General features: G+C 31.8%; 2 protein-coding genes across 2 annotated transcripts; both read right to left on the bottom strand.

The window, feature by feature from the left end:
• Window positions 1–203: 203 nt before the first annotated feature.
• Window positions 204–3,137, bottom strand: LOC104106431 (F-box protein At5g03100-like). Its single transcript, XM_009614977.4, has 3 exons — window positions 2,126–3,137; window positions 1,505–1,675; window positions 204–687 (listed from the first exon to the last, which is right to left on the bottom strand). The coding sequence occupies exons 1-3, from the start codon at window positions 3,107–3,109 to the stop codon at window positions 385–387; spliced, it is 1,458 nt and encodes a 485-aa protein (XP_009613272.1). The 5' UTR covers window positions 3,110–3,137; the 3' UTR covers window positions 204–384.
• Window positions 3,138–10,874: 7,737 nt separating this feature from the next.
• On the bottom strand, window positions 10,875–14,750 carry LOC104106429 (F-box protein At5g03100-like). Its single transcript, XM_009614976.4, has 3 exons — window positions 13,651–14,750; window positions 12,991–13,161; window positions 10,875–11,365 (listed from the first exon to the last, which is right to left on the bottom strand). The coding sequence occupies exons 1-3, from the start codon at window positions 14,545–14,547 to the stop codon at window positions 11,063–11,065; spliced, it is 1,371 nt and encodes a 456-aa protein (XP_009613271.1). The 5' UTR covers window positions 14,548–14,750; the 3' UTR covers window positions 10,875–11,062.
• Between the last annotated feature and the right edge of the window lie 1,051 nt (window positions 14,751–15,801).

Consider the following 15,801-nt stretch of genomic DNA (forward strand, 5'->3'; position numbering starts at 1 on the left):
TATTCAGCTAGCTTTTGTACTTTGGGAGAGATCAAGTGGTAAAGTGATTAGCCGTAAGTTCAATTTCAAAAAAATTCCAAAATTCTACCCTTTCTTATGCTTGTGATAGTAATACAGGCCAACATAAACAACCCCTTGGACACGTAATAAATCTTGTAATACTATTTTCGCAAAATAATTTTCAAACTTACATTTTCATAGTATAAAAACAATGATCAGGATTCAACAATATGAATAGAAATCACAAAGTATTTTCGAGCAACATCTCTTGCAAATTGTCGAGTACAATCCTAAACTTGTCTATCACCTGCATAGCAGTTTGAAACATAAAACTAACATTTGTTAAGTGTGTTGCAATCAATACAAACCAGAGAAGACAAAAATTTATGGATGAGAAAAGACAATTGAAGCGTGCGGAGAGGATCTTGGAAAGCTCAGGAACTTCTGTTCCATTTTATCCCGAGACACATCATTCCCTATGAATCCGGCAGCAATGACCAACTTTTCTAGCACTGTTGCATTTTTGAGCAAATATTTTACCAATTGAAGTACAAATTTAATTCCACTTAATGATCCAAGAAAGTTAAAGAACTTGATGGTCTTCAGATGTGGCAATGAGCAGTTAACATTATGTGTCTCAAACCTCCTGACCTGTTCAACCTCATTTGTGTAACTTACCAGCCGGTCCTGCAGGAAACATCCACTATGTTAACCAGTTATTCTCCGAAGATGGAAGTAGAAAGTCAAGGAGTTAATTGTGGATAGAATTAAAAAGGAGATGAATTTTTAGATTTAAGGAGCACGTCAAGTGCTTAGCAAATGTTACAAAGTGCTACATGCAAACAACAAATAGAATGTTTGAAAGCTTCATCGAAGCTGATGCTTCGTCTCCTCGTGTGAAGGTGAGTACTACTACCCCTTGTTAAACATCTTTATCTACAACTACAACAAAGTTGACTGTAGAACTGGATGACTCAGAAGCTGATAGTAATAAGATTAAGTTTCTGCCAAAGCAACTCAAATTGAGCTATTTCCTTGAGGAAAATAAATTGAGAGCATATTTAGCAAAGAGAAATGATCAACTTTTTAGACTAAAAAGCAGATCCTGAACTCCTTGCAAAGTAGAATACTATTATTGTCGCAGATTGGAAAATCCTCCAATACAGGAACACTATTTTTGCTTACACATTAGAGGCTTATCTCCTACAGTTTTGTCACAGTTGGAGAATCCTCAATCTTCTCTTTACTTGAGGATTGAACCGGTTCAATTCTTACATTTTTTTTAAAGTCAAGGCATTCAAGTCCTCCCTCTTTGTAACCTTTTATTATCATTTATGAAATATACCACCAAGGTGGTTCAAATTTTTTATAACAAAAATTCAGTGACTTTTTTCTCTTAAGTACTTAAGATAAGAAGTATATTGATATATATCGCCTTCTTCTACCACTAATAGTTGCTTGATAAACATGAAGTAACAAGAATAAAGGTCTAAATGGAACTTACAATTGGTTTGTGATTGTTCCAGTCAATGACCAATGTCTCAAGATCCGATGAACTCTGCAGAAAGCTGTAAATTCCAGCGAAGTCCAAGTGTTTTAAGGATGCGTTAAGTTTTAAGAATTTGCAGCTTGATGGTGGAGAATGCCACCCTCTCAACTCCAGTATGGGAAAGCACTTATAAACCAAAAACATAAACCAGAATATGTCAAACAAGGAAATGCGACACACCTAATATATGACATGCAAATTGTTGAATACGACAGTGTTTTGCCACAAGCCACATCAAAGTGTTCAAGGTTCGTTGGAAATCTAACTTGATCATTAATCACTTGGAGAAACCGATTCACATGACTTAAGAGTATGATCAATGTAAATCAGTCGTCCATTGCAAACTCTTTATTCTCACAGTTCATCATTAAAAAATTTGTTCAATAGCCACTGTCCAACTAAATTGGCGATGAGAATGTTATTCTTCAGTAGTTACAAACTTAGTTATCAGATTATCCTACGTAGTGGAACTGTTAATGTTACAAAACTGATAAATTAATAGCAAATAAAACGTCACAAAATGAAAAAAGAAAATCTGAATTTTGGATAATCAAAGAGTCAAGAATATGAATAAACCTCGATGCACAAGGGACCCAATTCAAGATTCTTGACATGGGCAACGCTGAGAAGAAGTTCCTTCAAATATCTACACTCCTTCTCCAATTTCTCTTCTTCATCTTCAAATTCAATAAAATCAACATTAAAATGAAGGACTGCAGTGACAAGGGAAGCCACCTTGCTCTCCTGCAAGCGTATCTCATCGTAGAAGAACCCCGAAAGTACCAAAATTTGAATATACGGGGCAAATATTTCTAGCGAATTGGTATCTTCTTCATGCCATTTGTTATAACGATCATTTTCATCATTTTCATCATTTAATATGATCAATTTTCTCAGCTTCGCAGAGCTGATTTCCAAACGACTAATGCCCAAAACACTATCCAGTTCTAAGCTCTCCAAGTTGGGGCAACCGGACAATATCTTCTCCAACATAATATCCGTCAATTTCAGGTGCCCAATTGAAAGAGAAACGAGACTACTCCAGTTCACACTACCAGAAGGGTTTAGCCGGCAGCTGTCTAATACCAAATTCCTTAACGTCGTGTTCTTATACGCAAACTGAGGAAACTTATATGCGAAATCTGGAAAACTGACACATGCAAATTTAAGAGTAAACTCTTCAACATTAGCAACCTTACTTGCAAAATGTACCCAAAAATCCACATCTTTAACAATATAATGTTTATATCTATACGGAAAAACCCTAAATGCTTTGATTTTCCCGCAAGACCTCCAATAGTGAAGCTCTCTACTGGTGGAAGCTACAAAAATGAGAAGTTCCTTTTGGTTTCCTTCATCATAGGGGTAATTGGGGACGCCGAAATTGAGCGACACTGCAACGGACTTCCAAAGAAACCGCCATCGCTGAGATAATACGCTGGTTCTCACAACTTCTTTTCCCTCCGGCAACATAGAGAGGATGTGAAGTAGAACTGTGTCGGGTAAATGACTGAGTCGGTCTCGATCTCCTCTCGCCATGATTTTACTCTGCATTTCCATGGCGTTTGATGAGCAATATGTATGAGCGTCGCCGATTTTGGCATTTTATATTCCGGAGGGCAATTTCGGGTTTGGGTCAGTGGAGTTAGAAATTGGGCTTAGAATTTGTTATTGGGCCTTTGGGCCGCTAATGTTATACAAATAGTATGATTTAAGAAAATTTTATCTCCTATATCAAAGTTTTACACCCTATTTATTATAAATAAAACCCTTTTTAAAGCTATTATTTTCTATTGCTATCTTTTATATTTTATATAAAAATAAGTATTTATGGTATATACTACCATTAAGGCATGAAATACGCTATTTATGTTTTTTTCCTCTCTCTTAGACAATTGGACATGCCCATTTTTAAGGTGATTGTTGTTACTGTATTCATGAATACATAGCGCGAATACATGTGAATACATGCGTGTACAGCTGAACTTTCCTGATTTTAGGCATTTTTTTACTGTTGTATTCATGAATACAGCAGCGCGAATACATGTGAATACATGCGCGTACAGCTGGACTGCCATGATTTTAGGAGCTTTTTGTTGTTGTATTCATGAAAACATGGCGTGAATACATGTGAATACATACGCGTACAGCTAGACTGCCCCGATTTTAGGTATTTTTTGATGTTGTATTCATGAATACATGGCGCGAATACATATGAATACATGCGCGTATAGCTGGACTACCATAGTTTTAGGCGTTTTTTGCTTTTGTATTCATGAATACAGCAATGCGAATACAGCTAATACACTACGATAATAATTGAGTAGTAGCTATAGAAAGTAATTATGTATATAGTAGCTATACGAAGTTAATAGCCACTAAACAGTAGTTGTTTCTGAAAATTCCTCTTAAATCAGTTTTCGGACGAGTAATTAAAAGATAACAACATTTGCCAAGTTATTGAAACATAACACGATTTTATGCGGAGATAAAATCTAACAAAAATATCTTAGCTGAAACACGAAAAGTTACAGCATAATATACTGAATTATGGGCTCCTGCATATAAACTTCCAGCAGGTTATGTTGGAACTCCAACACATTATGAAATTCCAACACATTATGCTGGAATCTCATATGTAAAAAATTCAAACTACAACATGTTATATTGGAATTTTTTCACATTTTCAAGTGTGTTTTTATTCAGATTTTATATTTACATGAAGAAGTGACAACATTTCGATTACTTTTAAAACTTTGGCTAATTTTCAGTTAGCACTTATAAATCGGGCTATTTCTGATTCCCCCCCCCCCCTCCCCCCAAATTCCTTATATTCCTACAATTTCTTTTGCTTTTGTATAATTTCTCAATTGACATAGAATACATGAAAGAAACCCTTCAGTTAAACATTAAATAATTTTAAGTTTCTTCTTAGCCAAACACACTAACAGTCTCATAGTCTTAAATTATATAATTTCTTCTTAGCCAAACACACTCATAGTCTTAAATTATATAATGTTTTCCTTTGTTTTCGTGATCAATAACCAGCAGTCCTTTTTTCTTTTCTTCTTTTTATAAGCAACTTTCATGAGTTTAACTTAATATATATATATATATATATATATATATATATATATATATATATATATATATATATATATTATAAAAGCACGAATAATTTATACTAAATGTTGAACGACTAAAATATTCCCGAAACATTGATCGACTTTTATGCCCTTAAATATTTGTATAATTTAAGGATCTAATAGTAAATTAACTAATAATAAAATTCTTTTACGATTTAAACTACATATTGACGACCCTTCAACGTCAATCCTACTTGAATATATATATATATATATATATATATATATATATATATATATATATATTATAAAAATACGAATAATTTATACTAAATGTTGAACAACTAAAATATCCCCGAAACATTGATCGACTTTTATGCCCTTAAATATTTGTATAATTTAAGGATCTAATAGTAAATTAACTAATAATAAAATTCTTTTATGATTTAAACTACATATTGTCGACCCTTCAACGTCAATCCTACTTGAATAAGAGAAGCACGTCCATAATTTTCTATCAAAAAGAGTTGTTGTTCCTAATTACAATTCTTTATAACAAACAAGGCACGTACTTTAAGAAAAATTTAGTATTATGCTTTAAAAATTATAACATTTTAAACAAATTGAAAAATTCTTACTTTCCTTTAAAGTTAATTCTTATTAGATCACATAAAGCTAAAACTAAATTATATGAAATATTATGGGTTGTATGAGGAGTTATTACATAATAAATTGGGTTAATTCTTAAAATATTAAATAATAAAAATATAATTAAATTATAATCTTTTAAACTATAACATCTACTTTTAAATGATAAAAACAATATAGAGGCAAGTTTATATGAATATTTTATTTTACATGATAATAAGGTGGTTCTAATAATATAAATGAGATTGTTCTCTTTAATTTATTTATTTTTACTTCAGTATGAGTAATTGATTCTTTTACAAATTTCTCAAAGAAAATCGATGTATATATGTTACATTGTTTCCTAAAACAAATTCATTCAATTCTTCTATATATCGAAGTTTAACAAAAATTTCTTTGATTGATTTATTTTCATTAGATGCTCAAGTGCCATAAATTGTTTCCAATTCAATGTTACATCAATTTATATAAAAATAAAAGGCAAAAAATTTAGAATATTATTATTAAAGTATTATGCGTGATGATTGGTTAAAAATAGTTTAAAGTAAGTGAAACACAATGATTGGATCGTCTCTGTTACAAAAGCAAAAATATATTACGATGTTCATATAGAATGTGAAAATCAGCCGGAACTTTCCAAACAAATAGGAAGCTTGTATAATATAAGGTATTGATTTTATCTTTGTGTATTATTATGAGGATATTAAGTTTATGAATTTAAGTTTTGTTTTTCAAATTATCTATCTTTTTCATATTTACCTTATTCTAGATAATAAATATTTTTTTTTACAAAATAAATGTTTGTACTATTTAAGGTATTGATTTATTGAGGGATACATATGTTATTTTAGAGTAATATAATTCTTTTAAAGGTATCTATTCTTCATGTCCACGTAATTCTTGCTTATTTTCGATAGTACATATTTAAATAGTGGAGATTTATCTAAAAAATTTAAAATTATTTTAACTCAAATGATTGAAATGAGTTTCAAAATTATCCTATACTTTTTTGCAATTTTCTATATTATTTTCAAGTAAAACGTACGAACTCGACGCAATTATGTGATTCATGTGATTAATCATGTATTTTATTACTCTTACATATGTTCAAAAAATTGTAAAAAAGCTTCTCAACAATGTTGCATTATATGTTTTAAAACAATCATCTTAATAGGTGTCACATGTAATTGTTTTTCTTGCATGGTTGTGACTATTATCTTTATTGTATTTTAAGGAGGGGGTGGTATTTTGAGTGAAAAATGTACAAAAATCGAAATCCCTTGCAATTTATTAAATAATCACGGAGTATACAATGCTTAAATCCAGGGCAAAATACAAAATTGATCGCTTTGTCAAAAATAATTATATTTACTAGCCAAATAGTATATAGAATATATATACTGTATATATAATTCACATATATACCAAAAAAATATTTATCTGCTATTATTTTTAGAAGCGATTAAAAATATATACTTCTCTAAAATCTTTAATCGGGGATTTTATTTGTCATAACATTTGTATAATTAATATTTTATTGCTTTGAGTACGGTGAAGTAACGATGATTATTTTATCTTGTAAATAATTTATTACTAAATTTAATTAGTTGTTCTTTTATATCAAAGCTATGCCTAAAGATTTACGTGTAACGCGCGTACATAGTAACTAGTACTATATTAAAAATACGAAAGTCTTTAGCGAAATGTCGTCCGACTTTTTTACCCTCTTAGAATAGAGTTCACATTGGATAAAATAATTATTTGATTATTTACCTTATTTATTTAGGATCTTATAATCACCTAAAGTTTTGTATATTGAATCCTTCCTTATTTAAAATACTACTATATAAGAAATCCAAATATTTAAGACTTTTAAAGCAATTAAAATTATAGCTAATACAATTCCTTTCCAAACATGAACTGCGTAACATGTCGACATAAAAATGTAAAGTTTACATGGAAACTTTACGTCATTAATATGGTAGTAAAACTAGAGCATCTTTTATGAGCTATATTTTAAAATTCAAGTTTATGTTACATTCAATTAGATAATATGCATGACATTTTTTATTTTGTTTAGTATTTAAATGATTGGTTCATAGGTAAAATACTAGCACTTCGGTCCAAACTAGAATATATTGAACTTTCTAATAAGTCTATTCATTCATATACTAACATTATTTTACAAATTGAAACTAGATAAAAAGGGAAAATCAGATTTATATGATGATAAAACCAAACAAAAAGCACGATTAAGTTGTATTTAAAATAAACACCACAAAAATTATATAGTGTTGGATTTAGTCTCAAATTCTTTTGAATCGCAATACCTTGAAAGTTACATATACCAATCTCAAGCTACTTTAAGAAATAAAAAAACTAATGAAAACACATACATCTTGTTCGGAAATTTATTTGATATTTCACTAAATGTTGCGCATTAGATCCTTTCCTTATTTTAATTATGCGATATAATAATTTTATAAAATAAAAGTAATACCAAAAATGAAAATTTTCACAGAGAATAAGTTAAAACATAACTATTACTTGATGTAGAATATTCGTTGTATAAAATTATAATAAATTAGTTCTATATAATTTAATTATCTTTAAATAAAAAATGAAAGAAAAATATTAATTGGTAGGAAGCTATAACTAAATTAGATAGTGTCGATCTGCTCTCCTTCGATTTTTTTTATTCTTAATTACAAATATATAATAGGTGGTAAAATAAAAACCAATTAGTTTATATAATTTAATTATCTTAGTAAAAATAGAAAACAGAGGAAAACATTGTGAAAATTTATGTTTAATTATCCGGGTATAAAATAGTATGTCATTAGCCTTTAATCAAAGATTCATACTATAAATTTATGTACCAAAATATAAAATATTATAATAAATTCTATAATTAAATATAAATTATTTAAATATTTACAATTAATATACTCTTTAATCAACATCCAATTCTAAAAATACTTTTTAAATGACACTTAACAATTGCACTTTAGCATACAAAATTTAATAATATTTATATAACTTTTTTTAAAGTTATAAACTTCTTAATATGTGGAACACGCGCAAAGCGCGTAGGAATAAATTCTTTAGTCTTTTAGATTGTTTTAAATGTGTCATGTATTTCAAAGTTATTATAAATTTTTTATTGGCATGATGACATAATCCTATTAATTTATGATCCACGCTTTAATTATTGATTTAAACTCCATGATGCTTAGTATTTTTATGTTTATCTATAACTTTATTCATATATTTGATATTTTTTTAATATTGTTATCATGCCAATTTTGGTTGTATAAACTTCTTGAGATGAGAATAAGCCGGCGAATCAAAGAAGGGAATAAAATATGATTGAAATGATGAGAATAACTCTAAATTTTTTAGATGACTAGATTCATTTTCTATTCAAAAGCTTTAATTTTACATATTATTTTCTAAATATTTCTCCTTTGAAATTACAACAATTAAAAATATAATACAAGGTTAGTATATATGAAAATTATCACAAATATATCAATGCTAAGTTGATAAGAAAAAAAAAATACAAAATCGGGATGAAGCACTTTTAGCCAAACACATTGTTCTTGCACATATATTTACTTGACGCGAGGCATACGTGCAATGCACGTACACTAAACTAGCACTGTAAAAGAAATAAGGAAGATACAAGTATAATGATAGTGTAAACAATTTTTACTGTCATCAAATCTAAGTGAAATGAATTGTACATCAAGTTAAGAGTCAGCTAGGCAACAGTATGCACAGCGGTTCGATTTGTGATCTTTGCCAGAGGCAAACCTACCTTTGGGTAGGGGGGTCGTCGTCCCCCAGTAACTTCGGCAGCCTGGTGCACTAAACTCATGCGCCAGGTTCTGGAAAGGGTCGGACCACGAAGGTCTATTGTTTGCAGCCTTACCATGCATCCGTTTCAATTTATGTGAATCTGTTTGATCGGGCACAAAGCTTAACAAAAAAGATAAGACTTTTGAGATATAGAATGAGGCATATATATTTTGTGTGATTATAAATTTGCATAAAGGTAAATTGTTTCCAAATATATAAATGAGTTATTCTTTTTGGTACGGACTAAAAAGGAAATAGGTTCATGTAAATTGAAACCGAGGGAGTATGTATTTTGATTGTTATCCTAATATTCAAATCTTAGGCAGCTGAATTGGTCGATTTAGAGCACAACTTGAATTTAAGTACGATTCTGGTTCCAGTATTTGCTCAAACTTTTATTTGACATTGGTGACCTCGCCACTTTCAAATCCTTGGTCCGCCTCTGCTCTTTGCTGCTAGGAAGTCGCCTTAGAGACCATCCTTTTTCTTTTAATGCCACAAAATTGACTGGTTAAACTAACCATAATGATGGTTTAATGTAATTATCATCACCCTGATGACTAGATTATGTTAGAATAAACCATTCAAATACTATCCTCTGGTCGTGTTAACCATTTGGAAATGTAATGAAAGGGAAGTGTTGCCTCCAAATTCAGAGGCAACAGTTGCTGCTACCTCTTAACCTAACTAGCATAATGTTAGAAAGAAGGAAGTATATGGATGTATTAAACAATCTGTAAGACATGCACATATATTTTTCTAAGTCTGAGTAAATTTGTTCTCACCCAAACAAATCGTCTTTTAACTCAGTCTTGTTATTGTAACCTCGTATACCCAGTGAGTATTGAATTTAAATGTTAAAGTATTATTGTTGAGGCAATTCAATAACAATATATTAAGACAAGACATGCATGCTCATCTTGAGCATACATTTCTGAGTCCTTGAAAAGGAAAATTACAGCAAAGAAATAAAAAAAAAATACGAGGTATCCTGTTCATGTTACCAAAAGCCACTTACCACAGACAGATCATACAAAAGGATTATACAAGTATGAATCCTAACCTTCCAGTGCCATCCAACAATCTTTGACTTATGGAGTGGCAGAGCTTAGAGACTCCAGATGATCACTTGAAGCACTGTCATTGCAAACACACACACACACACAAAAACAAAAACAAGGAAATGGTGAAAAAATTGATGCCACATTAAACATCAACTATATTTATGTATTTGTTGATCAACGGTCCCTTTCTGGACCTCTTAATTACCTAATTAGCATAATGTTTTCTTCTTTTCTACAAGTAAAGAAAAAATTTAATTTTATGAAAATAACTGGCCGAGCACGAAGACCATGCCGGTGACTGTGAGCACAAAAACTATGTAAAGATCAGGCTACTCCCGAACGGAAAGTCTATCAGAGAAACAGACTTTTCAGTTTACACCAAAAGGCAAGTGAATTCAAACACTTGTTTTTCAGTCACGGCGGCTTCTGCATTTCCTTCAAAACACCTGCTATTTCTTTCCTTTTGTAATACCCACAGCATACATGCTGGGAATAGGTTCCACTTCTTTGCTTCCTTCTTAAGGTCATTCACTGTCCAAGTCCAGATATATTTTTTCCACTAATTAAATGAAACAAGTCCGTGGACACAGTGTGAATCTTGAAATACTGTTCTTGCAAAATGATTTTCAACCTTAAATTTTCAGCAATATGAATAGAAATCAAACATTTAGAGCAAACTTTCTTACATGATGAACAGAGAATAAACACATTGTCACTCAGACATGAAGAACTATGCCAACTCCTAGGACACTGACAAGTCAATACTAACCTTGTCTATCAGTTACAAAACCAGTTGAAAACAAAACTAACAGTTGTTAAGTATGTTGCAATTGATTCATACAATAGGGGCCAAATCAGTACGAAAAGACAATTGAAGCATGTGGAGAGGATCTTGGAAAGCTTAGGAACTCCTGTTCCATATTAACATAATCCCGAGACACTTCACTCCCTCTGTATCTGGCAGCAATGACGAACTTTTCTAGCACGATTGCATGCTTGAGCAAATATTTCACCAATGGCTGTACAGACCTATTTTCACTTAGTGGTCCATAAAAGTTGATCTTGATGGTCTTCAGATGTAGCAATGAGGAGTTAAAATTATGCGTCTCAAACCTCCTATTTTGTTCATCCTCATTTGGGTACTTCAACAGATGATACTGCAGAAAAGAATCCACATTCTTTAAATGAAAGGGTTAAAGAAAGCCAAGGGTTTGATTGTGGATAAAATGAAAGGGTTACGAAAAACACATCAAGTGCTAATCAAATGTTACAAAGTGCTACACGCAAACAACAAAAAAGTGTTTAAAAGCTTCACTGAAGCATATGGTTTTACTCCTCGATCGCAGGAAGGTAAGTACAATCCCCTTATTAAACATCTTTTTCCTACAACTACAAAAAAGTTGACTGTGGAACTGGCTTTACTCATAGAATCAATCTTGATAGTGACAACATGAAATTTCTGTGAAAGCAACTCATGCTGAACTATTTTCTTGAGGAAAATAAATGAAAGAACAAAAAAGTTCCTTAATGTCTTACACAAAACTAGAAAAATAAGCCCGCTGCTGCTGCAGATTTAGCAAAGAGAAACCATCAACTTCAAGACTAAAAAGCAGATTCTGAAATCCTTGCACATCAGCATTGGAAAGAAATTTCTAGAATATAAACTACGCATTCCCTGGGGAAATTTCTGTGGACATATTGAGAAATTCTCACATCGATGTACAAGCAATACTATAAAATGGTGCAAACCTGATTTAGGATAGGTAAATATAGACAATGATGGCATTCCAGACAAGAACAATGGGGACCAGGTGGCGTAGTAAGGAACTCTTCTGGTGATGGTGATATTATTATGGCAGATGCACCCACCAGGCCATGGAACAAACAATATGATTGAAGCATTTTCATATTTCTAAGGGTTTAAATGGTTTCTTGAACATTGTATTAGAAACATTTGGGAGGAAGCCGACTCTTTACTTATTGTGAATGCTGTCAAGCGAGTTGCAAAACCTTCTTGACACTACAATCTTATGAAAGAGTTGATTCATTAGTCGAGATGACACAATGTTATAGAGAAGCCAATGGTGTGGCTGATTCTATAGCTGGGTACAGTCACCTATTAGACGCAGAGAAGAAATTTTACAGCTTTGACTCACTACCTAGAGAAGCTAGAGTGCATTTAAGGGTTGACAAGTGGAAGCTCCCTTCCTTAAGAATTTGAAAGAAAGCCCAAAGCTTACCTCCAGTAATGCAAAAAGATGAACTTCCCTGTTAGATTTTCTTTGAGCTCACATGTTACTTGACAATACTCCTCTCACTTTTCTCTTTTTCAGTTCTTATGGAAACGATGCACAGGGAGCAAGTCTCCCCAAGTTATAAGCTATTGCATAGCTCATCAAGTACTTAGGTTAGTTATGTTTCACATTGAAAATAGGACTCCACCAATACAGAAACACTCTTTTTTGCTTACACATTATAGGCTTATCTACTACACTTTTGTCAAAGATGAACCTTCGTAATCTTCACGTTACTTGAGGGTTGAAACAGTTTGAATCTTACCTATTCTTTGTAGAGGCAATGCAGTCAAATTCCCTCTTTGTAACCTTTTAGCATTATCTATGAAATATACCACTAAGGTGGCTTTTTAATAAGTATTATGATTTCTTTCCTAGTGTAATGTAAGATCAGAAATATGTTGATATATATCGTCTTCTTCTTCCATTAATAGTTGTTTGATGTTAATAACATGGAATTAGAAAATAAATGTATAAAGGAAGCTTACTCTTCCTTTCTGATTGTACCAGTCAATGACCAATGTCTCAAGATCCAATGAACTCTGTAGAAAGCTGCAAACTCCAGGTAAGTCCAACTGTTCTAAGGCTGCATCAAGTTTTAAGAATTTCCGGCTTGATGGTGGAGACTTCCACCCTTTCAACTCCAGTATGGACAGGCACTTATAAACCAAATAGATAAACCAGAATATGTCAACAGAAAGATAATGCTACATACTTAATAAATGAGATGAAAATTGTTGAATAATTCGTAAAAATAGTTTGGATTATACGACTGCATTTTGCCACATCAAGCTGTTCAAGGTTGGTTTAGAGATCCAAAGATGGACTTTTAAACACTTTGAAAAACCCATTCACATGACTTAAGGAGTATGATCAATGTAAAGCAATCCGAATTTTACATGTTCCTCAGTCCATTGCAAACTCTTTATTCTCAGCGTACATCGTCCAAAATTTTATCCAAAAGATCTGCCACTGTCCAACTAGATTGGCCGTAAGAACATAATTATCTAGTATTTACCAACTAAGTTCTCAGATTATCCTAAATACTGGCACTATTAATGTTACCAAATTTATAAATTTAATAGCAAATAAAAAATCTCAAATCAGGAAAAGAATCTGAAATTGGATAATGAAGAGTATGAGTAAACCTCGATGCACCAGGGACCTAATTCAAGATTCTCGACATGAGCAACGCTGTGAAGAAGTTTCTTCAAACAGCTATATGCCTTCTCCTCCGGTATGACTCCTTCTCCAAATTCGATCTTTAAATCAAGGACTGCAGTGACAAGTGAATCCACATTGCTCTGCCGCAAGCGTATCTCACCGCACACCCCCAGAAGTTGCAAATTTTGAACATTTGGGGCTAATATTTCGAGCCAAGGGACACTTTCCTCATTTTCGCAGTTTTTTATGATTAACTTTCTCAGCTTCAAATTGCTGATTTCCAAAGGATGAATGCCCTCAACATCATCCAATTCCAAGCACTCCAAGTCAGGGCAACCTAATAATACTTTTTCCATGGCATCGTCCTTCAATTCCACATTCCCAAATGAAAGAGAAAGTAGACTACTCCAGTTCACACTACCACTAGGGTTCAATGTGCAGTATTGTATACCCAATTTCTTCAAAGAGGTATTCTTATATGCAATTTGAGGCAATTCATATCCTAAGCAATATTCAAGTTTAAAATCTTCAACATTAGCAATTTTAGTCGCAAAATGTACCCAAAAATCAACATCTTTAGCAAAATCCTCAATGCCGAAACTGAAAATGACCTCGAGTTTTCGGATTTTCCGGCAATACCTCCAATAATGAAGCTCCCTATGGGTAGAAACCACGAAATCAGTAGCCTTCTTTTCGTCATGCCCAGGGAGGACAAAATAGAGTGATACTGGAACTGATTTCCACATAAACTGCCATCGTTTAGATAATACACTCGTTCTCACAACTGCTTTACTTTTCGGCAACATAGAGAGGATGTGGATTAGAATTTCGTCGGGCAAATTACTGAGTCGGTCTCGATCTCCTCTCTTAGAATCAGCCATGGAAATGGAGAAGAAGAGTGAAGCAGAAAAGCAATTTGGGAAATTCCACTGTTACATTAGCAAATAGTGACGTACAGGTTGTTATATACAACTCCACTAACTAACTAACTAACTAACAACCAAACTTTCTAGAATAATAATAAGGGACTCTAACTTCTGTTATTTACAAACTGATCCTCTCGCCATGGTTTTGCTCTGCATTTCGAGTGAGCTTTGTTGTTTGAATTTTGAAGAGTAAAGGGGAAATTTGCCTTATACGATTAAAATATTTATTTTATATTGTTTATCTACTTTATATTTTTTTTTATCTTGTATGCTTTTTGTATTTCATAATGTATCATATTGTATTGTATCGTGTTGCATTGTATTATATTATTTGATGAATATAACATTTGGATAGATTATATCATTTTTTGTCATTTCGTGATATCACGCACCAATAATATGAAGAATAAACTTGCAATATTACTTAGAAAAAATAGGATACGAAGTAGAATTATTACATAAAAAATTAGGATAAAGAATAAAATATAATAATAAGGAAAGGCAAAATGAGAGGAAAAAACAAGGTAACGACGCCACCATACCAAATTCGTCGTTACATAAAGTGACACTTTTTATCGTTAATGATACAATACAATAAATTTAAGTAATAAGCAAAACAAATATTGTATATAAAATAACAATATGATACAATACAATAGGTAACAACCATCCAAACAAAGTATAAATATTTGGTTTGAATACAATATTCCAAATTAGATTACTGTAATATGTTTGGTTTGAATATTGTATTCTAAATTAGAATGTTGTGGTATGTTTGGTTTGAATACTATATTCTAAATTAGAATATTATGGCATATTTGGCTTGGATGGATTATGTATTCCAAATTAGAACATTGTGGTATGTTTATTTTGAAAATTGTATTTCAAATTAGAATATTATGGTATTTTTGATTTGAAAATTGTATTCTTTATTTAGATTAATATGGAATGTTTGATTTGGATTGTATTCCAAATTAGAATATTGTAGTATATTTCAGAATATGTGGGAAGATTTGGAGGCGTAAAGTGTAATACTTTTGGGATATTTGCAGTGGCGGAGCCACATTGAAGCAAGGGGTGTCACGCGACACTCTTTCGCCGGAAAATTACACTATTTTGCTAGATAATTTTTTTTAATGTATATTTACTATACATTGACTCCCCTCGACTATTTAACGTATCTAATTATTTATATTTTGATACCCTTTG

This window comes from Nicotiana tomentosiformis, chromosome 12 (assembly GCF_000390325.3).
Source record: "Nicotiana tomentosiformis chromosome 12, ASM39032v3, whole genome shotgun sequence".
NCBI lineage: Eukaryota > Viridiplantae > Streptophyta > Magnoliopsida > Solanales > Solanaceae > Nicotiana > Nicotiana tomentosiformis.